Raw genomic sequence first — 27,060 nt, 5'->3', positions numbered from 1 at the left:
CTGGATCAATGTAAATTTAGGCAGGCTTTAGAAAAGACACTCTTTTGCCTCTTATTTCCCCAGTTACTCCCTGCCAACCCTATAGATGAGTTTTTCTTTGTAATAAATACCCAAATCCATCTGTGAGCCTTCCTGCTTCCATAGAAGCTGACAAAAACCCCTGACCCACTTCCTAAGAGCTCTGTGTAGCCCTAGCTTTGGGAAGAGCACATCCCATCAAACCCTGGAGTACCTGGAGCCTGGCTCTTTAAAGCTGGGAGCTGTAATCACCAGGCACCTGACCTAGATTGAGCAGAGACTGGAGTAGATACCAGGCTTCAAGGAAGTGAGGGAGTAATGTGGAGGAGTGCATGTGGGTAAAGGTAGCTTTTTTTGTGTGTGTTAGAAGAGCTATTTTTAGAGGCACGCGAGTAGTGGTGGGATGGGGATTTGGGATGGGCTGGGAGGCCTTTGTGTGCAGACATTATCTGGAGCTGTTGAGCCAGGAGCTGTGGGGAGTGTTGAAGAACAGGTGGATTGGACTGTCAGAAGGCTCCTGTGTCCATGAGGAGTTGTAAGGAACTTCTCCTGGAATCACATAGCATGATTTTTGACCTCTTCTCCCTTATTCCCTCTTTTCTGTACTGGGTTGGAGCCCTGGGATGCTTCCAGCTCTCGCTGTGGAGCAGCTGCTGGAAGAAGATGTGTATTGTAGGATTTCTGTTGAAGGTCATAAAAGGTCTGGTGGCCGTTGCTCCTGATTCTCTGTGGGTAAACAGCTCTGAGATGGGCAGCTGGAGGTCTGGCAGTGGTGGCTCCTGAGTCCTCTGAGCAGCATCCGTGAGGGACAGAGGGCTTGGAGGCGCTGCTGCTTGTGCAAACCCCTCCTTGGCTGGAGGGGAAGCCAGTTTGGGGGCTGGGTTTTCATTTTCTGCTCTCCACTTCAGCCAGAGGCCCAATGTGAGCTTAACAGGCCCCTGCTCTGTTTCGCTGCCCGGCCAGCCAGCACCTGCGAGTGTCTCTGCAGGTGACTGTCACCTCACCACAGGGGCATGGCAGGTGGAGCTGCTGGGGCTGTGAGGTTAGAAAGGTGGAGGGGAATAGAGGTAACACGGGGTGAAAGGTGGAATGTGTGGAACAGCTGTTCCCACTGAGGTGTGTAGGGATGTGGGGAACAGAACCTGAATTCAGCAGCTGATGGAAAAGCCTCTCCAGGGGTTGTGTTTTCCAGCAGCTTGGGGACATTCCTCAGTGGCTGGAGCTCTCTGCTGGACTTGCTGAGCTGGGTCATGTGTTAGGGAAGATGAAACAGGAAAGCCTTATGAATATGATTGCCTGGCAAAAGATTTTGAGAATATAGAAACTGTAAGTGAGATTGAGATGAAAGCAAGCTTTGAGATACCAAACCTTAGTTACTGAACAACTGGAAAACAATGGCATGGCCGGCTGAAGGTAATCCCCTTTTGGTGAAACAACACCCTCTGCTTGCAGACAGCTCCAAGGGGCAGAGCAGACCCTACCAGCTTGGCAGAAGGGGTCGAAAGTGTAGTTTTTAGGGTTTAAAATGTAACACAGTATGGTAATGTCATGATTCTTGTAGGGTGTGTGTAAATGCTGTAAGATTTGTATCTTGTACTAGATTGGTTAGTGAAAATTAGAATATTCAGCACAGAAGATTTATTGTATTGTAACGGGAACTTCGTACTCTTACTCTTGCCCTCTCTTGCTCTTGCCTCTCTTTCTCTCTTGCTCTCTGGGGCCTGCTCCGAGCTGTGGCCAGCAGCTCCAAGCAGGGCCCTGCACCCAGGCCCTTGTAATGAACCACAAGTTCCAAGCCCGGGCTGCAGAGATCTCTCATCTCCATCCATCCTGACCGTCCTACCAACCAACGCTCCTGCATCATGTCCAGCCCAGCCTCCTTGGGAGGGCTGTGCTGTCACGTTACAGATCCCAGGGTGGGTCAGGCTGGAGGGGACCACAGTGGGGTCACTGCTGCCACCTCCCTGCTCCAGCAGGGCCACCCCAGAGCACAGGGCACAGGGCGGATGGTTCTGGAATATTCCCAGTCAGGGAGACCCCACAGCCTCCCTGGGCTCTGCCCAGGGCTGGCACTGCCCGGGGCAGGAGCTCTGCCTCCTGGGCAGGGAATTGCTGGGCTCAGGCCCTGCCCGGGGCTCTGGGGCCATCGCTGGGCCTGGAGCAGAGCCTGGGCCTGCTCTGCCCTCTGCACACAGGGACAGACTGGGACAGACAGACAGGGACACACAGGGACACACAGGGACAGGCTGGGACAGACAGACAGGGACAGACAGGGACACACAGGGACAGGCTGGGACAGACAGACAGGGACACACAGGGACAGACAGGGACAGACAGGGACAGGCTGGGACAGACAGGGACACACAGGGACAGACAGGGACAGACTGGGACAGACAGACGGACAGACAGACAGGGACACCCAGGGACACCCAGGGACAGACTGGGACAGACACACAGGGACAGACAGGGACAGACAGACAGGGACACCCAGGAACAGACAGGGACAGGCTGGGACAGACAGGGACACACAGGGACACACAGGGACAGACTGGGACAGACTGGGACACACAGGGACAGACAGACAGGGACAGACAGGGACAGACAGACAAGGATAGACAGAGACACCCAGGGACAGACTGGGACAGACAGGGACAGACAGACAGGGACAGACAGGGACACACAGGGACAAACAGGGACACACAGGGACACACAGGGACAGACAGGGACAGGCTGGAACAGACTGGGACAGACAGGGACACACAGGGACAGACAGGGACACACAGGACAGACAGACAGCCAGGGACAGACAGAGACACCCAGGGACAGACTGGGACAGACTGGGACAGACAGAGACACCCAGGGACCCCCAGGGACACAGAGGGACACCCAGGGCTGAGGGCCCCTCTCAGCATCACCTCTCAAGACTGAACAGGCCCAAACTCCAGTTTCTGGAGCAAGTGCTGTCCTGAAGTGTGGGTCTGTGCCAGAGCTGAGCAGGAGTTGCTGTGCTTGTGTCAAACCTGCTTCTTCCCTGGTTCCGGGACCACAAGCTTCGACATTCCTGATCTTTTTCCATCAGAGAACAAACAATCCGCTATTGTCACTGGGAGAATTGCAAAATACAGACAACTACACCTCAAACAGCAGCTCAGCTCTTTGGTTCTGGTGGCCAGGAATGCCAAAGCCACTGGAAAAGAGATTTCTAATCTCTCAGAGTGGAAGTTTGCTTCTTATTTGGGTAGGGCTGCTTTGCTTCCATTGAATTCAGCTGAAAACCGGGATCTAAGGCACATTTGGAAATTGGTTACTGGTGCCAAAGCTGATGAACAAGTTCTTGAAATTGATGCCCATTGCTTTTACATCTTGCTTTGTTCTCGTTTCTTGCCCAAATCTTCCTTCCAAATGTGAATGCTTCCATTTGGCACTGAATTTGTGTTGAAACTCCAGTCAATAAAGTCTAATCCTGAGAGATCTGGTGCAGAGGTGGAATAAAAGGTTTAGTAAAACTGTAGAGACTGAGCTTGATTTTCTGTGTAGTGAGCAAGGGCCCGAATCTGCAGTCCCAAGGGAGGTGTTAGTCTGCACCATGGACCCCAGACACAAATCTTGCTGCTCCTGCTGTTCATGGGAGGGGTTGGGGATTTCTCCCTGAGCCAGATCCCCAGTGAAAGGAAAACAAATGAGGCTGCAGCTGTGAAAATTGATAAAATGGAGGAGAAGGAGCAAAGAAAGAACTGATGGAATAAATGATAAATAAATAATTTCCTGTCAGTGCAGTCAGGCTTGCTGTGGCTGACTGTTGCTCCCAAAGACACCCTCTTGTTTCAGGTTTCTGGATGAATTGTGGAACATTTTCCATGCCAATAACTCCAGAAACCTGTCATCTCTAATTTAAATATACCCTTAGAGCAAAATTTCCGCATCAAAATTCCCTCCAGAATATTCTGTAAAGGTGGAAAGTGTGGCGTGAAACCATCAGATTGAAGGCCAATAGGATTGCCAATTTGTACAGAAAATCCGTTTCAGAGAAATAACAATGAAATTCCTCTGTGAGCTTAGTTCCAACAAACTTAAACCTTTAATTTCAGCTCTGTTCAAAGAATGGAAAAGGTGTGCAGTTGCTGCCTGTAGCTGTTTAGGGGACAGGTTATCACTGGTTATTAGCAGGAACATGGATATCTCCTTGACTCCTTTAATTTCCCTTCTTTTCCAGGATGACACTGAGCCCTACTTTATTGGAATATTTTGTTTTGAAGCTGGTATCAAAATCATCGCTCTGGGCTTTGTTTTTCACAAAGGCTCGTACCTGCGCAATGGCTGGAACGTGATGGATTTTGTCGTGGTCCTCACAGGGTAAGTGACCTCCTCTCCCCCTGAGCTTAACGGGGCTCTCACCCTGATTTGTGGTGTTTGGTTGCTCTGGGTTGGGCTGGGATTGACTGGAGTGGAATGGCACTGAAATCCTGCATGTAGTAAATCCAGCTCTTGTGCTGAATGAGTCACTTGCCAAGCATTTGAACCAACTCAAAAGTGGTTTTGAGGATATTTCTTTGTAGATATTTGTATCAGTGTGTATCTGATCCAGACACTTCCTGATATTTCTGTGGCTTTGCAGGTTCTAATTGCCACTGGTACTTGAACTTGATTTAAATCAATTTATTTTCGGACATTACAGGATGACTTTAGAACTCAACATGGAGTGTGCTAACAAATTAAATGCATCCTGGTTTTAAGCTGTTACAACTCTGAAATCAGCCAAGTTTCTGCAGGAATGAATTTCTTCCCCTATAAAATAACTTTTCTCAAAAGAATTCAAAGGTGTTTGAAAAGAATTCAAAATGTCTTATTAAGGATGGAGGTGAAAAGGTTATGTGTGCATTTTGTACCCTGGTTTGAGATGATATCACTGATCTCTGTCTTGGAAATGCTGACATTATTTTACATTATGCATTGCAGCAATTTCTGTCTATATATATAAATAGAGGGTGATGCTGGTGGATAATGAAAACATAAACATGAACACTTCTAGTCTACAAATTGGCTTTAAAGCTTCAGAGGAAATGATCCAAAGGTCTGCGTGAGGTCCTGAGCTTGCAGCCTTCATCTTGGAAGGATTTCAGTTCATTTCTCCCCAGACACTGCAGCCTGGCTCCTGCTATTGATATGCTTCCCATATCCGTCCTTTCCCACACCTTCCCTGCCCGTGTGTGTGGCGAACGTGGGTATTCCCTGCTCCTGGTGGTGGTGTGGAGTAGGGAAATGCTTGCATACATATACAAATGTATTCATTAGCTACATGATCACTGTAATTCCATTTGCATTCATGGCACCCTGTGATACAGCACTTGAGAGGCCAAAGGGAATTCTTGATGTATTAAGAGGAAGAGAATAAATATTCAGGGCTTGGTTCTCCTGCTGCTGGGGCTGGGTATTTAATCAATAGAAACTTCAGTGGAGGCACAAGGAGAATCAGATTTCCATACTTAGAAGCAGGGGGTACCAGGATGAAAAGAGAATTAGCACACATGCTACAATTATTCTCACTGACACTCTGTTCTGATTCCTAGTTAGCTCCACGCTGTTGTTTGTGTTAAAAAAAATAAAATCAAGGTCCTGATTCTGGAAAGGACTTTGGCATTGGCTGAATTTATCCTACAGCAAAGCATTCCACTATATGCTGGAATTCAGCTGACTCCAGTGGTTCTCTACTCAAAGTTCAGGCTGCACAGAAAAGCTTTTCTGAATCCCAGCCATATTGCTTAGACATGGTTTGAATTCCTTTTATTTTTTTTTTTCTCCATAAACACAAGACTCCAGAGTTTGTTGGTTTTATTTTCCAACTGAGACATTCCAAGTTTTGCAGCCGAAGCGGCCGCGGGATCCCCCCGGAATGAGCGGCGTCTCCCCAGTGCTGTGGGAACTGCTTGCAGCACTGTTTGATCCTGGAAAATAATTGTGGAATATCAGCTTGATGAGACAGCTGGAACAAGGACCCCCGGTGCCATCTGCAGCCCCGCGGGTTCCTTTGAAGTGCCATCCTGTTAACGTCACCGCTGCTGTTTCCAATGGTGACACCAACTGGGCCCTGCTGAAATTGTTTTGTACAAGGGCTTCCCACCAGGCAGCAGTGCAGGGGTGGCAAAGGCTGAACTCATCGGCTTCAAGTCCAAGAGTCATCTCCACTGAGGAAATCCAGACCTCTAATCCTTGTAATTCGAGGGCTGGATTTAACAAGGCACTTGAGCTCGTGCCCGATTTTTGGCGTTAGGGGGAAGGTACTGAAAATAACAGAGTTACTCATGCTTGGTTTGTTGCTTTCCTGAATATTTCTAGCCCAGGTGGAGGGAGCACTGAAAGCTCTGCAGCTTCACACTGGGGGTTGAATTGGTGTTTTCTCTGTAGCCTGGTGTGTTTTGCTCTGCAATGCCCAGATCATGATGAAGTTCTCAGCTCACTCCTGTGTTGCCATGGGGCTGTGCTGGAAACCTGGAGTTCCTCTTCCTTGGGTTTCCTTTCATGTGCACGAGCTCAGGTCAGAGGGGAAACCTGTGCAGGGCTGTTTATTTGAGACAAAATCCTCCTCATTTCTGCATCAAAGCTTCAAAGTCAGCTTGATGAGTGAGAAATTTCCTGCTGACAAACCCTCCAGGGGTGGGCTGTAAGGTGGAGACATGAGTGGGACCTTAATTTTCATTTCAGTGGAAGGCAGACTCAGATCTGTGTATTTCAAAAAAATGATCAAGCTGTAATTTATTAGGGAATAATAAAAAAGGACAGTGCTAAGGCAGTACTTAATGTGTTCTTGTAAATATAGATAGGTAGGACATCAGTTTTTGAAATATGGTTTTGCTACTCTATCAAAAGCTTTCCTTTGCCATATGTGCAAGATTTCTACTTGAAAATGTTACTTCATGTTTCCCAGGCAGTGCTCAGCTCCCAAGCTCAGTTTTACATTGATCTTCAATATTATAGAGGGATTTTGAGTCCTCTTTTATTTTTTTTTATTTCTGTGTAAGCATGAAAGATCATGAAAATGTTCCATGATACCCCACACAGAGCTGTGTACCTGCTAATCCTGCCAAGTGCTTGTTTTTATTAAGGTAAATGGTGAATGTCAGAAAACCTGATCTCATTTTCAGCTTTTAGCTAAGCACCAGAAAAGCAAAGAGCAGCTCTGCTCTCATTCTCTGTTTCCATAGGAAAAAGGCCAGCCAGAGTCTGGGTGTGCTTTGGAGGAGGCTGTGGGGGAAGGCTCTGCATTGATTGAACTTAGCCTTGTGTAAATATTCCAGTGATCATGCAGCAATCCTTCCCACCTGCTTTTTCCAACCCTTTATTTTTTTTTTTTCGGCTACTCAATACCTGCACCCTGGAATTATTGATAAATATATTTTTTATCTACTTGCAATGAGGGAGATTTTGTTTGTCAAAAGCAGACAGCAGAACTTGTTAATCAGGAAATACATCAGGGCTGTGTTCCATGCAGCCAGGATCAATATCTTATTGAGCTAAACTCGAGTCTAACAGATAGTGGCCCAAAATGGCTTTGGTTTGTTGTTCCAGAAAACACTCCCTCGGTTTCTTTTCCCAGCAATGCTGTGGTGCTTATTTCTCATTTGCTTCCAAGGAAACCTGTGGATCTGCTGTTAACAAAGGCCTGGGAAAGGAATAAGTTGCTCTCCTTGGAAGATTTTGTTACCTCTGTGATTTTTTAGTGATATCTTGTGATCTCCACCACTTGTAGACGAGTCTCAATGAAAGCTGCCCCTGCTGTGATGGGCCTGTTGCTGTTGGGGACAAAACCACGTATTTTGTAGTTCCTGCTCATTTTATTTCCACATTTCTGTGAGATTGCACTGGCTCCAGTGGTGACATCACCTATTAGCAGCACTAAATCACACAAAAATGCAGTTTCTCCATTGGCCTGGGACTGGATGATCTTAATGCACTTTTTCCAAGGTGGAGGCAAAGGGACTTTTTAACTCTGTTGCTGCTATGTGTTTTGAGTTGAAAATTTTAGAAATCCACAGTTGTTTTGGGGACAAATTTGTCCTGTTCCCAAACTCCTCAGCTGGAGCCATGTGCTCTAATTCAGGGCCTGGAGGGTTCAGACCTTTTCCTCTTGGAGTTCATGGGAGGTTTTCTCCCGGGTTTTGGATGCAAAGCCTGAAGAACTGCTGGTTTTGCATGAAGCTGGTGTCAAGGGCTGTGGGCTGAGGGGAATAATGGGGAACAAGGCATGGACAAAACAATATTGGTCTTTGAGTCCCAAAATTCAGATGTCTAGGGGTTTTTCAGGGGAAAAAAAAAGGCTTTTAAACCGTGATGTCCAAGGGGTCTGCCCTCAGTTGTGTTTTAGAACTTGTTTATACTTCTGGTTTCCCATATTAAGGATAATGGGCTTTAGGGTTTAATTCCATACCCCAAGAAAGGAGTTGCTTGTCCCTTTTTCATCACCAGCTATCTGAGATTCCCCTTGGTGCCTTCTAGTAAGGTTTGAAGAAGAATTCCTTTTTCTGCATGCCTATGGTTTTATGAAATGCCAGCTTTTCCCCAGGCAGAGATTTATGCTGCCCAACTTCCCTTGACCTGAGAGCTTTTCTGTGCACCACAGCCTTTGCTGCTGCTCTGGTCCTTTCTTAGTTCTGCCACATCCTCATGGAGTGACCACAACCATATGGTGTTTGTCCAAGAGCCACACCAAGAGTGGCTAAAGGCCGCTATGAAATAATGGAGTGCTTGACAGGATCGTGCTCGGCCCTTTATGAACAGAATTATTTCTTTTGGCTTCAAATCAGCCTGGATTAAACACTCTTGAAGAGTCCTGGTGGCTTCTTGAGCCAGTTGGATCAGCTGCCTGGATCTCTGGGTGGGACTGGCAGAGACAGTGTGTGCCAGGCCCAGAGCTGCCAAATGATGTGCACAAAGTCTCTGTGCGGGTACGGATGTCTCAGGCTGTCTGGAACAAATCACAAAAGCCAGAATTATCTTGATTGTCTGAGAAATGTGCTCCCAGCTCCTGATGCTGCTAATAATTTGGAAGGCAACTCATTTAGTAACAGCATAAAGGCCTGCTCATCCTCGATGTGAGCGTTGCTGGTTACCAGGATCATCCTGCTATGTGGGCAGTGGGAGCTGCTATTCCTGGTGCTGTGTTTGAGGAGCAGCAGCCTTGGATGCAGCGATGAGTGACAGAGTGGGAGGCACAGGAACCACCCAGCCTGGGCTGTGCAGCAGGTTTGCACCTTGGAGCTGCCCCTTTCAGGTGGATGTACCTCCCAGACAGGGGGTGGGGGGAGATGTGACCAGGGAAGTGTTGGAGAAGGAAATGCCTTGGTGAGGGCTGGGATTTCTTAAAGCTGTCAAATACTCATAGAAGCTTTGGCTCCAGCATTTCTTTCTCTCCAAGTGCATGTTCCTGTGCTTCAGAAGCCCTTAAATGAGGGTGTCTGAGCTCTGGGACTGGCTCTGGTGTCCTTTGTGTACAAGGGTGACAAGATGAGGGGAAATGCCTTCAAACAGAAGGTAGGCTGAGATGAGATATTAGGAAAAAAATCCTTCCCTGTGATGGTGAGGAGACCTTGTCAGCTGTGGCTGCCCCTGGATCCCTGGCAGTGCACAAGGTCAGGCTGGACGGGGCTTGGAGCAGCCTGGGACAGTGGAAGGTGTCCCTGCCATGGCAGGGGTGACACTGGATGATCTTTAAGGTCCCTCCCAACCCAAACCTTTCTGTGATTCCATTGATTCTATATTCCACCTGCAAATAACCACAGAACTAATTAGAGAAATGAAATTCAAATGAAATCAGCCCCCTTGGCTGCCCTGCAGCACCCCTTTAGGTAGCTGCTGAATGCTTTGTTTATCAGCTCTGGGTGTGGAGATGAAGGGAATGAAGGGGTCAGAGCAGGGAAGTGCAGATTTTGCTCTGCTTTCCTAATGTGGAAATTTTGGCACTTGTGTGCTAGAAAGCAAAGCAGGGCAACAACAGGAGCTGGGAAAAGGGACACTCTGAGAAGGAACAAGCTCAGTCCTGGTTGGCTGTCACAAGGAAAAGGAGCTGTTTGCTTGGGGTGGTGATGGACTCGGGGTGAGTGCTGTCAGCACTGTGCATGAGTCATGAAAGGAGCAAAGCCTTTATGGATTTTAATGCAGCTGATCCTTGTGTTCAATTTCTTTTATGCTCCAGTGATGGATGGACACTTGCTGGCTCAGAAGAGCAAAGGCCCCCTTCTGAAATTAAATCAGATAAAGGTGGACAAGACACAGGGAATTTACCTGTAAGGTATTACCCAGTGTTCTAGCTGCTGAGTGAGGGCAGAAAGGGAGGAAGCCAAGCAACCAAATTTTCATTTTTGAAGCAGAGAGAATTTAAAACTGGGAGGGAGGAGGGTGTATGAGGTCTCAGGTTGAACAGAGATTGTTCTATCCTCTGGCCCTTGGCTGTCTGGGTTCTTGGGGAGCTGCAAAAGCCATTCCCTTTAGAGAAGACTGGGCAGGGAGGAAGGGTTTGAGGCTTCTAAATCCATCTGGCAAATGTCCCTGTTTCCCTTTTTGCCCAGTGGGCAGCAGCTTCCTTGGGACTGGAGCTTGTTTTCTCTCTGGGCTTGTTTCTCCGAGAAAAGGGGCACCCTGGCCATGCTGAGCCTCTTGCTGTGTTAATTAGGGCTCGTGTCTTTTTTTGTTGCTTGTAGTGGCTTTTCTGCATCGATTTTGGTGGGGGTGGCTGGAGGCAGGTTGAGAGAAGCGGGTGGGTGAGTAACTGAGTGGCTGGCTGCTAAATCAGGAGACTTTCCTGGGCAGAGGAGGACTCCGGGCTGTGCTTAGAGGAAGGCTGCAGATGGTCCCAGCCCCTCAGAGGACCTGCAGGTGGGGACAGCCCTTCCCTGGCAGAAATTATCCTGCTCTGGCTCTGCTCTGGTGGTGACAAACCAAATGTTTCAGGTCAGAGAACCTCTCAAGGGCAAACAGATAATGAGATTGATGTGCTGCTCTCTTACTTTATTAAAAAGGACTGCAAGGTATAGAATACCTGGGATGAGAAGTGATAATGATGGAACAGCACAGGGACCCCGGAAGTCGAGGCACAAGCAAACCCCTTTCTATTACAGAGAGAGGAAATAAAACCATCCAGGTTTCCATCTTGGATCCATTTCCACATTTTGTGCCTCTTTGTGCTTCCTGGAAGCTTTGTGCTTACAGAGAGGGGCTGCCAGACAATATTTACGGGTGTTTACCTCTCCCTGCAGCAGGGCAGCTGTCAAGTAAAAGTGACCATACCAAGTGAAAGTAAGGGTTGTCTCTCATGGCAGCCAGAGCTTTATCAAAGGCAGGCAGGATCATTAGTCCAGAGTCCAGACAGTATTTCTAGCTTTTTATGGCTCTTGAAGGCAGGTGGGTGGCAGGGAAATATTGTCTCTTGTGAAGGAAGCAGCTGCACGGGCAACTGTGGAGCCTGCAGGTGGGAAGAGGACTCTGGACCTTGGGATCTGCTCCTAATGTGATCCTGCCCTGGCAACCGTGTCCTGTGCGCACCTAGAGGTGGAAAACCTTGGGAGCTGCTCTCGGAGCTGGGTGTGGACACTGGGAATTCAACCCCAAACCAGCAAATCAAACTGCAGCTTAATTATTTTTAATGCTTCCTAGTTTAAAAACAAACAAACAAACAAAAAGTCACCAAGCCCAAAATACCCAAGTGCTGTGTGTGGTGTTGAGTGCTGTCCCATAATTAGATGAGGAGGAGGGTGCAGGTTACCTCAGACTCCTGTTTCTCAAGTAGTGCTTCTGCTGCTGTGTCCCAGTTCCAAGGGAGCAGCTTTGGATGGCAAAGTGCCTGCTCATCTGAGAGGAGAAGAACCTGCCTATGACTGTGGAAAAGGGTAAGGATGTGGAAAATCAGCCTGGTTTTAGTTGTGATCTAAGCCTGAGTGCCAACAGTGAGTCTGCAAACGTGTCCTTGCATCCACATCTCACCCCAAAGGTTTTGGGTGCTCTCAGATCATTCTCTTCCTCAGGGCTCTCTAAAAACATCAAGAAAACTTGAATTTTGAAAACTTGGATTTGGAAAACTGATTTTCCATTCTGTTCTTGCTGAACCACCAAAGAGGTGTGTAGGATATTCTGGCCAGGGCCAGGCTTCCATACTGGAAGCTGGAGCCAGAGGATGTGTGAATTCCAGGTCAAGCCAAGTCCAGGATCAGCACCTGGAGATGATTTTCCACACAATTCCACAAGATTTTTTGCTTAACTTCAGCTCTCTTACATCTTCTTGTGCTGAAGGGTCTGATGGGGCTGGGACAGAGGAAGGGATCCCACATCAATGAAGTCAGGCTGCAGGATGACTCTTATGGATGAACTCCTGACTGTGGGAAGGCCACTCTTCTACCCTGGGCAAGCCCAGCAGCTCAGGGGGAGAAAGTCCTGCCTCCTGTGGCAAACATCAAACCTCTGGGGTGAGCTTAGAGGCTTTGGAAAACTCCCTGATCCTCACAAAGGAGCAGGGCCACCTACACAATACACAGGAGAAACCTTTCCCTCCTGGCATGGTCAGCATCAGCTAAATGCATGTCTGACACAATTGTGTCTCCTCCCTACTCCATCTCCACATATTTCGGTGGCCAGAAAAGTCACCTGTCATGGGTTTTGGATTGAGAAATGAAACAAACTCATTTGCTCAGTGATCTCAGGGTGGAGCATTCAGGAAACAGGTCAGGCTTTTCTGGTGGATATTCTTATTCTGTCAGTGCTGGAGTTGTCTTGGTTTCTGAGCTGGCTGCAGGGCTGGGTGTGTTTGTGTAGGTGATTCTCGTGATCAGCTGCAGAATTTTAAAAGCCTCCCTCTGGAGCAAGAAGTTCAGGTCACTCCTGAGCTAAACCCAATTTTAGACAATAATGGGTTTAGCTCTTGGCTCAGTTCAAGTCAGTTCAGGCTGGGCTGGGTGAGATTTGAGCAAGGAAAGGATCAGGAGTAGAGACTGGAGCAGTGCTGGGCTTCCCTGAGAATAGAAATTGTTCCTGGGGCTCTTCAAAGAGGGAGGGCAGCTCTCAGCCAGAAATCTGTGGGCAGAAGGTTGTTCCTTAGGGAAGTTTCTGAAGAGGGGTTGAAGCTGACTCCCCTCCTTTGCCTCATTACACAAATTCCCTGCAGGGCTCTGCACAACTGGAAGGTCCCAGAGTCAGACTGAGGCTTTAGGAGCAAGTTGATGGTCCATGATATGATGTAGAAGTACAGAAGTAAAGGATAAAAATGAGCTGCTTGGAGAAGACTGAGACTTTTTCAGCTACAAAATGTTCCTGAGCTGAAGAACTCCAATAATCAGAAATGGTTGGATGTAGCTTGCTTCTGATTCAAAAGGGACTTAATAGAACTTAAATTGAGGCTCTCAGCTAATTTTCCAATTAAAAAGAACCAAAAAAGGAAGACAGTTTAATCTTTCAGCCTTTTGGCTCAATTTCCCCCTCTCAAACACCCTGAACCAGCATCCTTAAATAAAGTTTGGGCATGGGAGCTTAGGATGAAGGCTGTGAAAATGATTAAAGCATTGAAGAAATGTCCATTTAAGGAGACGTGAAAAGGCTGAGAGAGTTAAAATGAAGAGCAGAGTCTCATAAGGCTGAGATAGATAAAGAAAAGCAGAGAGGAAATCATGTTTCCCTATCTATTTTGGTAGGACTCAAAAAACATCTGTGACAAAAATGAAGTTTTAGAACTTCTTCACTAATGGGAATGTAATTAACTCATGGAAATCATCACAAGCACTTGCTGGTTTGGGTCTTGAGACCAAAGTAGCCTTGACATCATCTTCAGATCCACCAGAAGGGAAATGGTTTTTTCTGAAGGGGGATGATTAGGCTTTTCCCTGGTGCTTCCTGGAATAAGCTAGGTGGAAATGTGAATAGGCTGTTTCATAATTGTCCTTCTCTTTATCTTGTAATTTCTTCTGAATCCTGTGGAGCCACAGCTCAGGAGCAGGATCCAGCCTGTTCCAGCCTGACCTGGGAATGCGACTTTGCCAGTTTAGACATGAAACAATGTCGATAGGAGTGCTGCTATTTCATCACTTCATGTCTGATTTAAAGATCAAACATCTTCCTGCTACAGCTCAGAGAGAAACTTCAATGCTCCAGTGCTGAGTGTGCCCTCCAACCCCGTGAGCCTCAGCTGTGGGAAAAGATCTGGGGTTGAAAATTGTCACTCGTTTCAAATGAATCCCAGGTGGTTTCTGGTAATGTGGATCTCACTGTGATAAAGGAGGGTTGGTTTTGTGGAGGAGGCAGGTCTGGCAGGCTCAGATTTGGTGCTGCAGGGTTATAACTGCTCCCTTTCCATGGTGGAACATCCCCTTGACCTTCCTTTGGGAGGATCTCATCCATAGCCTCCCACCTTCGCCAGATCTGGAACACAGGAGAAGATTCTGGCAGGTGAAATTATCCAATCAGAGGGTGGCCCTGTCCTCAATGAGGCTTCAGTCAGAGCTGAGAGCTCGTCCAGCTGCCACAAGTCAGGCATGAAAGCTCTCCTGCTGGGGAGGAGCATTAACAAACCTCCCTCCCAGTGCCAAAGACAAATCTCTGCTGCTTTTCTGGCCTCCAGTGCTGGGAGGAGAGTGGCAGCCAAAGGCTGTGGGAGGTTGCAAGGAGTTATTTCTATTTCCACACTGGGAAGGGATCTGCACTCTTGGCTGCTGGTAGGTGGGTAAGACCTTTCCTGAGGGTCATTAGAAACAGTCCTGGAGAAAAGATGAGGTGAAGTCTCAGCTTGATAGAGACATGGACTGCTGAATCCTGGCTGCTCTGGCTGCAGGATGAAGACTGAACTCCAGAAAACTCCTCACATTTCTTTTTAATCCCATTATTTTCAGAAGTTCATATCCATGTGATCCAAGTAAGTGACGCTGTATCTGTTCAAAACCATTTAGCTGATAACACAAATAACCTCATCACGGATCTCTGCAGCTTATCTCTGCTCTCTGAGAAATGTGCTGAAATGAAAAATTTTACCTTTCTTCTCTTCTGATGCCAAATCTCAGCCTTATTTACCCACTTCCTGGGCAGAAACATTCCAAATTCCTGAAGTTCTGTGGCCAAAATTACCTCCTGGACTGGCTGGATGAATCCTGAGCTTCTCTGAATTTCTTGTTCTGTAATAATCAATAAAGTACTAAAATTGGATAGGTACAATAAAAGAGGATTTGGAAATTCTCAGCTTGGTTACCAGTTGTACAGACAGGACCATCCCAAGCCTTTTTTTAAAAAACACCTACTTTTTTTTCACTCTGGTTACAGCTTTAAAGCCAGTTATAACAGGTACCCCTGCCTTATGATGGTAACCCCTGCCTTTCACAAAGGGTGAAAAAGACAAAGGAAGCTTGGCATGATCCAATTTCTCATTTTAATTTGAAGTATGAAAGAACAGGAGATTATGGGAGCAGTTAATGCTGTGTCCGAGGCAGATCCAGGATAATGCAGTTCTGGTTCTCTTCTGGAGCAGACTGGGCAGTGGATGGGATTTTGGGTGTTGTGTTTTTCTCTTCTGCTCATGTCTTTGGCTAATAAGGGATTTTAGGCCGTTTCTTTTCCCTTTGTTTCCACATTCTCACCTCTTTAAAAATGAAGGCAGTGCTGGAACCTGACTTTGTAACGTACTCGTGAAGGAGGCTGGCTGTCAGCACTGGAACGTAGTGAGTTTAAAACATCTCAAAAGAAGTAAAAATAAGCCTTTAAAAATGTTGAAATGAAGTGTGGGGAACTTGAATCAGAAGTAAAAGAGATGGTAACAGCATCATCTTCTAGAAATCATCAGCTAGAAATCTTCTAGCTGCTCAGTCACTGTGAGTGGGAGACTCTTGCACGGAGCTCAGCGTTCGTGTTCCACGGGGAATGTGTTAAATCCACGGCGTGGCACACACAGAACTGCAGCTGTGGGTGTCTGCCAGAGCTCAGCCCGAGGCAGGATTGGACCTTTGGGGGAGGTGGCGTGCTCCCATGCATGCCATGAAAATGTGGCATGTCCACGAGTGTTGTCACTGACTTGCGGTGTGAAAACGAGGGGCTCCACCTTGGGTGGAGAGAGGGGAATGTCCTCGGTGGCAAAGTCGGTGCTCAGGATCATGTCCTGGCTTTGAAATGCTGGAATCATGGGTTGATCTTCAAAAGCTGTGACTTGTGAATGGAAGGCAGAAGTTGGGAGTCTTTTCCTGGTGCCTCTTTCCACAGAAGGATGGGGCTGTAAAGGTGTCCTGAAGCAGGAGCCTCTCCGGGGTTCCAGCAATGCTGAAGCCACAGCTGTGACCTCAGGCCAGGTTCAGCTTTTTGGGTTTCAAAGGCCACATCTGAGCAATCAGCTGAGACCTGCTTGGCATGAAGGTGCCCAGGGGACAAAAGCAAACAAAATTTGTATTTATTTTTCCTTTTTGGAACCTGGCAGCCCTCCAGCTCATCAAACAGCACTTCTGCTTCTGATCCCTCTAGGGCTGCCCTCTGATCTGGCTTGTGTGGGAAGGATCAGAAATCCTTTCCTTGTAACTACAAACCTCTGGTGTCCCTCTGTGAGAGCTGGAAGATGCAGAGTTAGTGTCCCTTTTCCTCAAATCAACCTTTTGTCCATTAGCAGGAGTGGAATAGCCCCCCTGCATCTTTGGAAACCTTTGTTCCACAGGAGGAAGGTTTGGGTGAGGCTTAATTTCCATCTAATAGCCTGTTAAAATCTTCACATGGTTTCTTGGAGAATGCCATTAAGAATCAATTACATTAATGGGGCTCAGTTGGAGCTGTGCTGAAATATGGATGGGATCAAGGAAAGTGACTTTGCAAAACAGGGTCCTTGGTGGTGCAGCCATTTTTTCCTCCTGATCTCCCCAGGTTTCTGTGTGGACCAAACCTGCTCTTGGATGTTTTCATCTCTGCAGAAGCTGAGCTTGTTCAGGGTTGAGGATTAGTGCCATGAACTCTGGTGTAAAGCCACTGCCAGGGGGGTTAGGAAGGAGTAATTCCCTTGCCCTGGTAGAGATGGTGTTGGACTGCCCAGTTAAAACCTGGCAGCACCTGGAGATTTTCCAGGCCTTGTTCATCCAACTGCAGAGCCTGATCTGACACCTTAGAGGTGTCTGGGACTCTGCTGCTGACACTGCAGAGTGTCCACAAGCTTATCATGTGACAAAGGGCCTGGAGATAAGAGAGGATGGAGAGAAAGAACTTTCTGTCCGTGGCTGCTGTGTTGTTAAACTGATTATAATGTGGGTTGTGAAAGAGGATCCTTGTCCACGGCAAGAAGATGGTGACAGAGAGAAGCTGGATGTCCCTGCAGGAGAGTGAATGGAAAGGTGAGTCCTGAGATTGCTCAGGATCTCATATAAAGGTGGGACTGAGAGGTCACTGTCCAGTGTGAGGTCACTGTCCATCAAGAGGTCACTGTCCACTGCCCCTTCCATGGGGTGGGATTTAATGAGTGCCCCACTGCTCACAGCTGGTGTTGGGCAGTGGTGGCACTCTTTGGTCCTGCTGCTGGTGTAGGAAATGTGACTGGAGCTGGGATTGCAGTGAATATGTCGGGAAAGCTCCACCTGAATGCTCGTGGATTGGGATGAGGGATTCAGGTGGGGTTGGGAAGGAGCCTGTAGTGGCCGCAGTGACTCAGGGTGAAAGCCCAAGAGAGGAACAGAGACAAGGCCTTGGTGTGTGTCTGTTGTGTACTTTCCATCGTACTTTGAGCCTCTTGGATTGTGTATTTTTTTACAGGAATGTTTGTAGAAAGGGATCTGTGGAATCCAGCTGCCTCATGCCAGTGTTTCCAAACGCTGCGTGGGCAGCTCAGCTGCAGGCGAGTGGCCTGAGAGACTGAGCTGTGAGGCAGAGCCCTGTGGTGTTTGCATCCAGGTGCCAGGCAGTGCATGGGTGTCTGTGAGGTGCAGGGAAAGCCACAAGTGTTGGGGGCTGCCTCTTGTCCATGAGAAATTTGTGATTTACAAGAGATCATCTGTTGCAATGTATTTGCAAGGGCCATAGTGTGCACCAGCCAGCCTGCTTCTGAGTTTGTTATCAAGGCCTCAGGAATTCGTCAAGGCTACTGGAAGATAAATTGTGCTGAATTAACAAAGAAGAGGCTGAGAAACCGAATAGCAAGACAGCAAGAACTGGGTAACAGAGGGCTGTGAAACACCTGCACTGTAACCAATCACACACTCTGAGAAATGCAGGCAGAAAATGAGTGAACAAGACAAAGGCACCGATCAAGAAGTGTGTACTTAGTAGCTTGTAGAATCTATAAATATGTGTGTAATATAAACAATAAATGGCTTTTGCTTGATCATATTGGTCAGTTGTCCAGGAGTCCTGGATTTCCCGCAATACTCATCATCCCCAGACTCATGAGGTTACCTAGGTTTGTTTTCCTCTTTACAAACCAGGGGCTTGAGTAAAACCAAAGCCAACAAAATCTTTAAAAGATCTAAAGTAGAAGTGGAGTGAGCATCCCCCTGGTTCCCCTGCGTGCCTTGGCTGAAGGACTCGAGGTGCATCTGAAGAGAAGCCCTGCTGCCAGAGCCAAGGCACTGATGCAGGCAACAGGTGCGAAACTGCTGAGCTGGTACCCTCCAGCAGAGCTGCATCCTGGGAAAGGGCTCCACTCGGTGTCTGATCACCCTGAACACCCCAGGGCTGGCATCTCAGCTGGCACCGGAGCTCCTGGGGCTGCCCACCCTGCCTTGGCACCGCTGCCCTATGGAGCGGCCAGGGCTTGGCGCACGCCCGGAGCTGCAGACCCCACAAAGGTGACTCCATGGAAATGATAACTTTGTGTTTGGAGTTGGAGGCTGGAGACGTGCCTTTCCTGGAGCTGCTCTGTTAGGGAACCGGCTCCTGCGTGCAGCCTGTGCTGGATGCAAAGCCTGTCCCCCTGAGCTCTCATTAAATCCCGCAGAACCAAACCTGCCTCTCGCCACTTCCCACCTCATCCGGCCCGAGCTGTGCGTGCGGGGAGGATCCGTAAATCCCCGAGCTCAGGCTTGGCCTAACCTTGGAGCAGAGTGATGGGAAGGGCGTTGCTGGAGACCAGCCCCAGCCAGACTCTACAGTGCCTCGTTCTTGGAAACAAGCTATGTTTCAGGCAAATATCCGGGAGCTGGGGATTTTTTTAGCCTGTCTCTTGCTGTTCATTTTCTCCCTGGCACTGGCACTGCAATTCCAGGAACCCTGGCTATACTTGAAAGTGCCTCTCAGACAGGGATAAAAGTAATTAAACCTCTCAGCTTTCTCTTTTTTTTTTTTTTTTTTTCACTTATTGTAGTTTTTCAAACGTGGATCTAAGATGGGGACAAAATGTACGGGCTGAGATCTGCCAGCCTGTTCCAGCATGGAGCAGGTGAATGGGAGGATGAGGAGGGTCCTCCATGAAAGGCTCCAGAGCTGCTCCTGGAGCAAGCAGAGGTGGTTGGCTGCTGCCAGGTGCAGCCTTTCTTACACTTCCCCTCTCCTCCTCACGTAATTAACTCGTTAAATTTAGCTGTCTGAGAGGTATGGAAATGCACGTGGTGCAACTGCTTCGGCTGTGCAAATAAGCGTGATTTCAGCTTCCGTGAAAAATCAAGGGAATTGTTTCATGCCATGCAGAAGCACTGAAAGAACTGAGTTTCATACAAAAAGCAGATTAAAAAGGCAAGAAAATTGGGGAAAATTATGAGTAATGTTTTTGTCTAATCTGGATTGTGATGATTTTGAGCTTTTAATGTTCTCAATTTTAATTTTTTAACTTCACTTTTATTTGGGAAATTAAACTGTGACATCCTTTCAAGTAGAAAAGACCAGACTCTCAAGGTTTTCATTTAACAATGTTGGCACACAAAATGTTCTCCATGCTGCCTTTCTTCAAGGAAAGGTTTTGGCAAACTTGGCTTGAGTTACTGAAGTGTTGTGGTTGCCCAAAATCCAGGGGGAATGTGTGTGGGGGAATTCAATAAAAACTATCCAGCAAAAAGCTTCACTCCCGCTGTTGTGCTACTCCATCTTTGGGCAGATGGAGCCAGCTGATAGTCAGAACATCCTTAAAAATGCACTTTTTGGATGAAATGATTTCTCTGTTAATAGCTCTTCCTGATTGCTCTGTGCTTTCCCATATGGAGGGATGGCCCAGTCTGCAGAAACTGAATTTGAACATACCTAGGTTAATTTTAGGGTTGCATCCCAAAGTTGTGGTCACTGGAGATTTTTTGATCTATCACAGAGTTATTTAGGTTGGAAAACACCTGTAAGATCATCGAATCCAACCTGTGACTGACCTCCACCTGCTTGTCACCCAGTGAGTGCCACATCCAGGTGTTTCTTGGACACCTCCAGGGATGGGAACCTCACCACCTCCCTGGACAGCCCTGTCCAATGTTTAATCATCCTTTCTGTGAAGAAATTCCTCCTGATGTCCACCCTGAGCCTGCCCTGGCCCAGCCTGAGGCCGTTCCCTCTCCTCCTGTCCCTGTTCCCTGGAGCAGAGCCCGACCCCTCCCGGCTGTCCCCTCCTGTCAGGAGTTGTGCAGAGCCACAAGGTCCCCCCTGAGCCTCCTTTTCTCCAGGCTGAGCCCCTTTCCAGCTCCCTCAGCCTCTCCTGGGGCTCCAGCCCCTTCCCCAGCTCCATTCCCTTCCCTGGACACACTCCAGCCCCTCCATGTCCTTAGTGAAGTGAGGGGCCCAAAACTGGACACAGCACCCTAGTGCTGAGTCCAGGGGGATTTTTATGGGATTCCATCTGCAGAGGAGCTGGGCTGCTCTGAGCCAGCCTGCCCTGATGGAAAGCCCTCGGTTGTGCCCATTGTGGAGAGGGTGAGAGGCTGGTGATGGAGCGCAGGGAGCAGCTGAGGTCAGCTCAGGTGGGACGGCCCTGGTTCATCGAGTGCTCCCGGGGTGCTCGTGGTCTCCTCACGCTGTCAAACATTAACCTGCCCCTCCACACACAGCTGTCCCTGAGCCTTCAGCTCCTGTGCATGCAGCACAGGATCCTGTGCCAGCTCTGTTTGCTCTCAGGGCTCAGCTCCTGTGGGGTACAGCACATGGGGACGAAGGCTCCAGGTCTGCCTCATCCTGAGCATGGATGGGGAGGAGATGACCTTCCTGGGAGCACAAAAATGCTCAGTGGAGATAATCCTGGAGCAGGGAAATCCCACCAGGCACCTGCTCCATCCCCAGAGTGTTTTATCCGGGTGCAAAAGCAGACTGGGTGGCCCAAACTCATTTTCTGCTCAGCAGTTTGTTGGCAGTGGGGCAATGTTGGCATTAACCTGCCTGGCTCTCTTGGGTCACCCCCACACTTCTCCACTGGGCTCCAGCTTTGTTTGAGGTGCCAGAAGGGATTGTTCTAATCTAATTTTCCATCTTTATTGTTCAGTGCACAGCCCTAAGTCTTATTTACAGGCTTATTCAAACCGTGGGCTGAACATGGGAATCTTCATTTCCTTCCAGACCTCTTTTTTATGGACCTCATTGCCACAGTCTGAGAGCTTCACACCAACATTAACTCAATTTCACAACACCCCTGTGAGACAGACTTTGATGTTTCTTATTTTATGGTGCAAAGGGAGGTATAGGAATATCAAAGACAAAAGTAACCATTAATTTTCACTTAATACCCTCAAAACCTGTTTTTGGGAACAGCAATAGGCTCATTTCTCCTGCATGGGTTCACACCCTGACAAGTTTTAGGGCACCAATCCAAATGGAAAGATTTCTACGGCTTATCATGAACTCACACCAGAGTTTTCTTATGGTTTTCCTTGATTTAGGGCTCAGACGGCAGCTAGAAAACTCCACCTAAAGGTAGAAAGCTATAAACAATAACAAGAGTGTGTGGCTTTAAGCCTTTTGGTAACTTCACACTTTTCTCGTCTCATCATGCACACTGGAAATAAAAATCCTGCAGGTGATGCTGGCAAAGAATGTCCTAGTGGACATTTTAGCTTAAAGCTGGCAGTTTATGCAACTTGTACTGAATGCTCAACTGAAACCTTCCTCCACCCATCCCCTCACTGAGCCCTCTTTGCCATCTGTTAGTCCAAAGTGGTTTCTGAAGTTGCTGCTGGTGGAGCTGTGCTGTGGAGGAACAAACTTTGTGGCATTATTTCTTCCCTTGGTATATCTGTGCTTTAGGAGGAAAATGTCCAAGAATAATTGAGATGAATCAGGTTTCTATATGTGGCTTTTTTGAATATTTAACATCTTAGATCTTGTGAAGCAAAAGGGGCAAGGAACAAACGCTATCTATTTTTAGGGCTGGGGAGTGGATGAAGCTGCTGGCCTAGATCCTGAACTCCTTCCAGGAGGAGCAAGGCAAAAAACAACCATAAACTGAGCCAGTCTTCAGGTGATGGGCAGGATTTCTTGTGTTTATTTGAGTGGCAAAAGCCATTTGGTTTTCATGTTGAGTTGTTTGAGTTGTGGAGGGAAAAAGTAAAAAAGGGATCATGAGAACTTTGAATAAAACCTCTTCCCTCTCTGGTTTTATTTCAGTTGTCCAAACTGAGAATTGTCTACATACTTGAAAAGGATGAAAGTCAATAAAGTAAGGGAAGACTTTCTCCCTGTCTCCACCTCTTCCCCCATTCAACACTGGGGTTATCACTTGCTCAGGAGTTATTCCAGTGTTTTGCTTTTCCCAGCTGCCACAATATGGAAATTTTGGGAGTTTTGAGGGCTCTTCTTCTTTCCCTCCTCTTACCTGTGCCAGTCCTGATGCTTTGCACTGGTTTCAGTGAAAATTCATGTTAACTACTGACCTGTTCTCAGAAATTCAGCTGGGTTTAAACAGCCCCCAGATAAATCTCAAGTTACAGGCTGGGGAAAGGTCTGTGTTTGCAGTGCATTTCTTACTGGGAGATATTGCTGTTACTTTAAAATTAAAAATAAGAGCAAGATATACTGAAAAAAATAGAAATAAGTGGGGTGAAAAACTGTTCTTCAGCTGAGACTGAGAATGGAAAATTTCTACCCAAAAGAAGAATATTTCTGGATATGACAACTCAATGGAAACATAGTTCTCTAATGCATTCACTGTTAAGTGAACATTATTTATATTGCAGGAGAGAAACACAATGTGGCAGAAGTTATTTGGTTGGAAAAAAAATAGAAAATCCATGAGCAGACATTCATCGTTTGCAAGTAGGGAGCCTGGGATACAGATGAGCTAGAGGATGAAGACTCCAGACTCTTGCTCTTGCAATTTGCATTTTGTTGGTATATATAAAATGAAATGAGGTTTATATTTGTTTCAAGTAGAAGTGCTTAGCAGGCATAGGAAAAGCTGTCTGCAACGTTGAGCATATATTCCAAGTTTTCTTGGAACGAGATCATTAGGAGGAAATAGCTACTCTTTTTCTATTCTTGCTGAGGTAGGATCATGTTCTCTACATTGTTTAATAGCAAGTCTAATGCTACTTTTGAGACTCTTTTTTGGAGAGGCAGCACATTCTCAGCCATGTGATCCTGCAATCTGCAGTTGTTTTGGGATAAAACTTGGATTGCTCCAAAGGGGAGATGCAAATCCCACCTGATTTGGGCTGACTTGTGGGAATGACAGGGGAATTATATTCTGGGACAAATCTACACAGGGGCTTTATTCTTCCTTCTCTTTATTCGTCCCTTCTAGGGCTGTTGGAATGGTTTGGGCCCTGCAGTGGTGTGGTGCTGCTGCTCCTGTAGGCTCTGGGTGTGTTCCTGGCACCCACAGCTCCGAGGATTTTGGTGTGTCAAATTCTGCAAGGAGGGTGCGATGGGAAGGTGAGGGGGCTCCCAGTGCTCCTCCTCTTTCCTATCTCAATAATGTCCTGTTGTGCAAGGGAAGTTCCCCAACACATCCATCCATCCTGCAGTCTCTGGGATGATAATCTGGCCAAACTCCTGAGCAGCTACTTTTTCAGGTTCACCACTTGTGGAAAGAGCTTTTCCTTTTGCCAGTGGGAAGGGCAGAGATTAGGATTTCTATTTTAGCAGTTTGCTGTGGGTGGCAGATCCTTAACCCTCTTACTGCTGATTTCAGTGGGTTTCAGATCTGATCCCAAAATCCTTTGGCCATGTTGCAGGACAGATTTCCCAGCTCAGAGCTCCTGTATCCCCTGGAATTACTCCCTCAGCAATAAAGACAGCCAGATTGACAGCTAAAATACTTTTTCTCTTTGTAATGACTTTTTAACATTCAAAATTTATGGATCTCTTTATGCCCATAAAACATAGCAAGACTATCCTCTGTCCCATTCCAGCATCACTTGCCTAAATTTGAATCCATCACTTTGAAATGATTTCATTGCAAATGGGGTGCATGATGAATAATGGAATATCTTGAACCCTACTAACTTCAAATTAATGTCCTTTACTGCCAAGTAATTACTGTCCCATAAAGGAATCCTTTGTACCTCTGCATGAGGCTTTCTAGTCCCTCATGCCCCAAAATCCTTTAAACTGTCCCTTTCAAGCTGGTCTGGACCAAAAATATACAAGGACTGTGGGTCCTGATAAGTTTTTATTTCTTTAATTGGTTTTGTGGAACTGTTGGAGGCTAGGAGTGTGGCTGGAGCACATCTCGGGATGACTTTGTCCTGGACACCAGAGTGATTAGCAAGAGCCCTGTTGCTTTTTAAGGTTCAGCCTGGCACTTGTGAAATCAGCTCGTTCTTGACCCTCCTGGAGCAAAAAACCAGATTGTTGTGGTCATTTTTTTTTTGCAAATATATTCTACCTTGTCCTTATGGCTGTGACTGGGTGCTTCAGGAACATCTCAGGATGGGAATTTTGCTGCTGAAGGGAGGGGAAGAACTCCATCTCTGGGCTAATCTAACTCCTGTCCTTCTGCCTGCCAGGTTCATTTCTGTTTCTCAGTGCCCCAGGCACAAGGATGGAAAATCTGACCCCACTTATTTCATGTGAGAAACAACTGGTGGCACTGAGCATCAGGAATTTTCAGTCTGCTCTCTTCCAGGAAAGGCTTTTCTCACACTTCACCAGTGCTTTGTGCTTGATCTTGTTGAATTTTAAAATTGCTCTCCTGGCCATAGATGAGCAACTAACTCTGGTGTCTAAAAGAAGCCAAACCAACATGAGTATCTCCCCAATTTCTAGGATGCTCACTCTGTCTTGCACTCTAACAATCAGACTTTTCCCCATTTCTCCTTTTGTGGTTCTCACCATTAGATTTTCAATTTGTTAATTTTTACAGTGCTAGTCAACTTATTCTGTACAAATCTGAGCTCCATGAGGGGGCTTTTTACACTTTCTTATCATTTCATACAGAAAGACCATGAGCAGAAAGTCACACAGACACGTTCCCTTTATCCCACCCAGGGCATCTAAGGATGCAGAGGGAGGGACAAGGTATGTGGAGTGACCTGAACCTGTTTGTGATATAATGAATCTGCTCCATCATTACCTCATGTCATAATGACTACTTGGTGCCAGAATCCTCAAGAAAAATCCACCCCAACCTGAAGGATCATCAGTCTGTGTCATTAAACATGCCCTGACCCAATCAACCAGAGCTATTTAAAATTTAAATATAATCTCTTGGGTGTCTGTCTCCTCATGAGTCTCTGGAGGCTGCAAATCTGCCTTAGTTCTTCTAACAGAAGATTTCAAAAAGGTTTCACTCCTTTCTCTCATGCTTAGGATCACAAGCGAGATGGCCGTGACAATCTAAATAAATAGATGTGCTGCTGTTGGGTTATTTCATCTTCATAAGGGCCATTTAACCCCCTTCTGCTTTTTCTGCTGGAGCAAGGGAGTTTTCAAAGGAAAGGGTCAAGGAACAGGATGCAGAAAATTGATGTCATCCTCAGAGCTGTCCTTGCCAGCCCCCAGCTTGAAATATCTTGGATGACACTGAAAGACTCCCTGCAGGGCTCTGAGAACCAGGATGACTGAGGATCCTTGGATTAAATGATGATTAAGTGCCTGATGAAATGGGATGAATGAGGTGCTGCAGGCAAGAACTCCTCCATTATCACAGCTGACCCCGGGCCATATTTCCTCCATTTCCCCATCTGTAAAAATGGAAATTCATTGCATCATCAGTTAAGGGTGAAGTTATGTCTTAGAAACCTTCTTGCTCTGGAGAGCAGAGAACACCTTTCTGTTCACAGCTCCTGCCCAGGTAATCATGGGATCATGGGTTGGAATAAGCCTTAAAACCATCTGGTTCCACCCCCTGCCATGGGCAGGGACACCTTCCACTGTCCCAGGTTGCTCCAAGCCCTGTCCAGCCTGGCCCTGGGCACTTCCAGGGTTCCAGGGGCAGCCACAGCTCCTCTGGGTACCCTGTACCAGTGTTTTATCCCCCTTATAATAAAAAACTTCTCCCCAGTATCCCATTTAAACCAACTCTCTGTCAGTACAAAGCCATTCCCTCTTGTCCTGTCACTCCATGCTTTTGGAAACAGTTCCTCTTCATCTTGTGGGCTCCCTTCAGCCACTGCAAAGCCACAATGAGGTCACTCCAAAGCTTCTCTCCAGGATGAACAATCCCAGCTCTCCCAGCCTTTTCTCCAGCAAAGCTGCTCCCTATGATCAATGAGGAGGCCCATAACACTACCCTGCTGCTGATATTTAGTAGAAACTTTCACAAAATGGGCTAAGACAGGAAGCAGTTTTTCCCCTGGACTGAAATCCTCTGTGTGAGCCATGTATTGAATGCAGATGCTCCACAAAGATCCCCTGAGTGAGTCTTCATGAGGCCTGGTGCAGATGGACACACTTCCATCTTCTCTGCATCATCCATCAAGGAGCTTGAAGTAGCAGGAAAGAGATGGTTATTGAATATCTCATGAAAGATGAGAGAGAAACAGAACTGTTACCCATCTTTGAGGAAAGGAAGGAGGGAGTAGTAGAAGAGTAATAAAGCAAAGAACAAAACCACAGTTGCCCTGGTGTTTGGTTTAGGCAACTGCCTGCTTTTTTAGGGCCAGGAAGGGGAGTAGGTACAGAGCATGGTAAATCCTTCCTCCTCCAGCACTCGCTATGAAGTTCACTGCAGATCTTCCCAGTGCAGACAGAGAAGTGGGGCCCTGACCCAGTAGGGTCATGGAG

At 47.2% G+C, this 27,060-nt stretch overlaps 1 protein-coding gene and 1 long non-coding RNA gene across 21 annotated transcripts in view; one reads left to right on the top strand and one right to left on the bottom strand.

The window, feature by feature from the left end:
• Positions 1-16,558, bottom strand: part of LOC137486353 (uncharacterized) — a 417,767-nt gene extending 401,209 nt beyond the window's left edge. The window contains exon 1 of the long non-coding RNA XR_011005698.1: positions 16,548-16,558. This is a non-coding gene — a long non-coding RNA (uncharacterized lncRNA). The remainder of the gene's footprint in view (positions 1-16,547) is intronic.
• CACNA1B (calcium voltage-gated channel subunit alpha1 B) overlaps positions 1-27,060 on the top strand; it is a 300,242-nt gene that overhangs the window by 8,308 nt on the left and 264,874 nt on the right. For 16 of the 20 annotated variants that reach the window (XM_068211531.1, XM_068211529.1, XM_068211532.1 and 13 more), the window contains exon 3: positions 4,232-4,371. In XM_068211531.1, coding sequence (XP_068067632.1) covers positions 4,232-4,371 — 140 coding nt within the window. Of the gene's footprint in view, positions 1-281; positions 363-487; positions 1,086-1,879; positions 1,935-4,104; positions 4,129-4,231; positions 4,372-27,060 lie in introns of those variants that run through there. The other 4 variants (XM_068211536.1, XM_068211533.1, XM_068211534.1 and 1 more) reach the window with 4 other exon arrangements.

The sequence above is a fragment of the Anomalospiza imberbis genome, chromosome 21 (assembly GCF_031753505.1).
Source record: "Anomalospiza imberbis isolate Cuckoo-Finch-1a 21T00152 chromosome 21, ASM3175350v1, whole genome shotgun sequence".
Classification (NCBI taxonomy): Eukaryota; Metazoa; Chordata; class Aves; order Passeriformes; family Viduidae; genus Anomalospiza; species Anomalospiza imberbis.
Note: the sequence above shows the minus strand (reverse complement) of the source record. Positions and strands in the feature narration are given on the sequence as shown.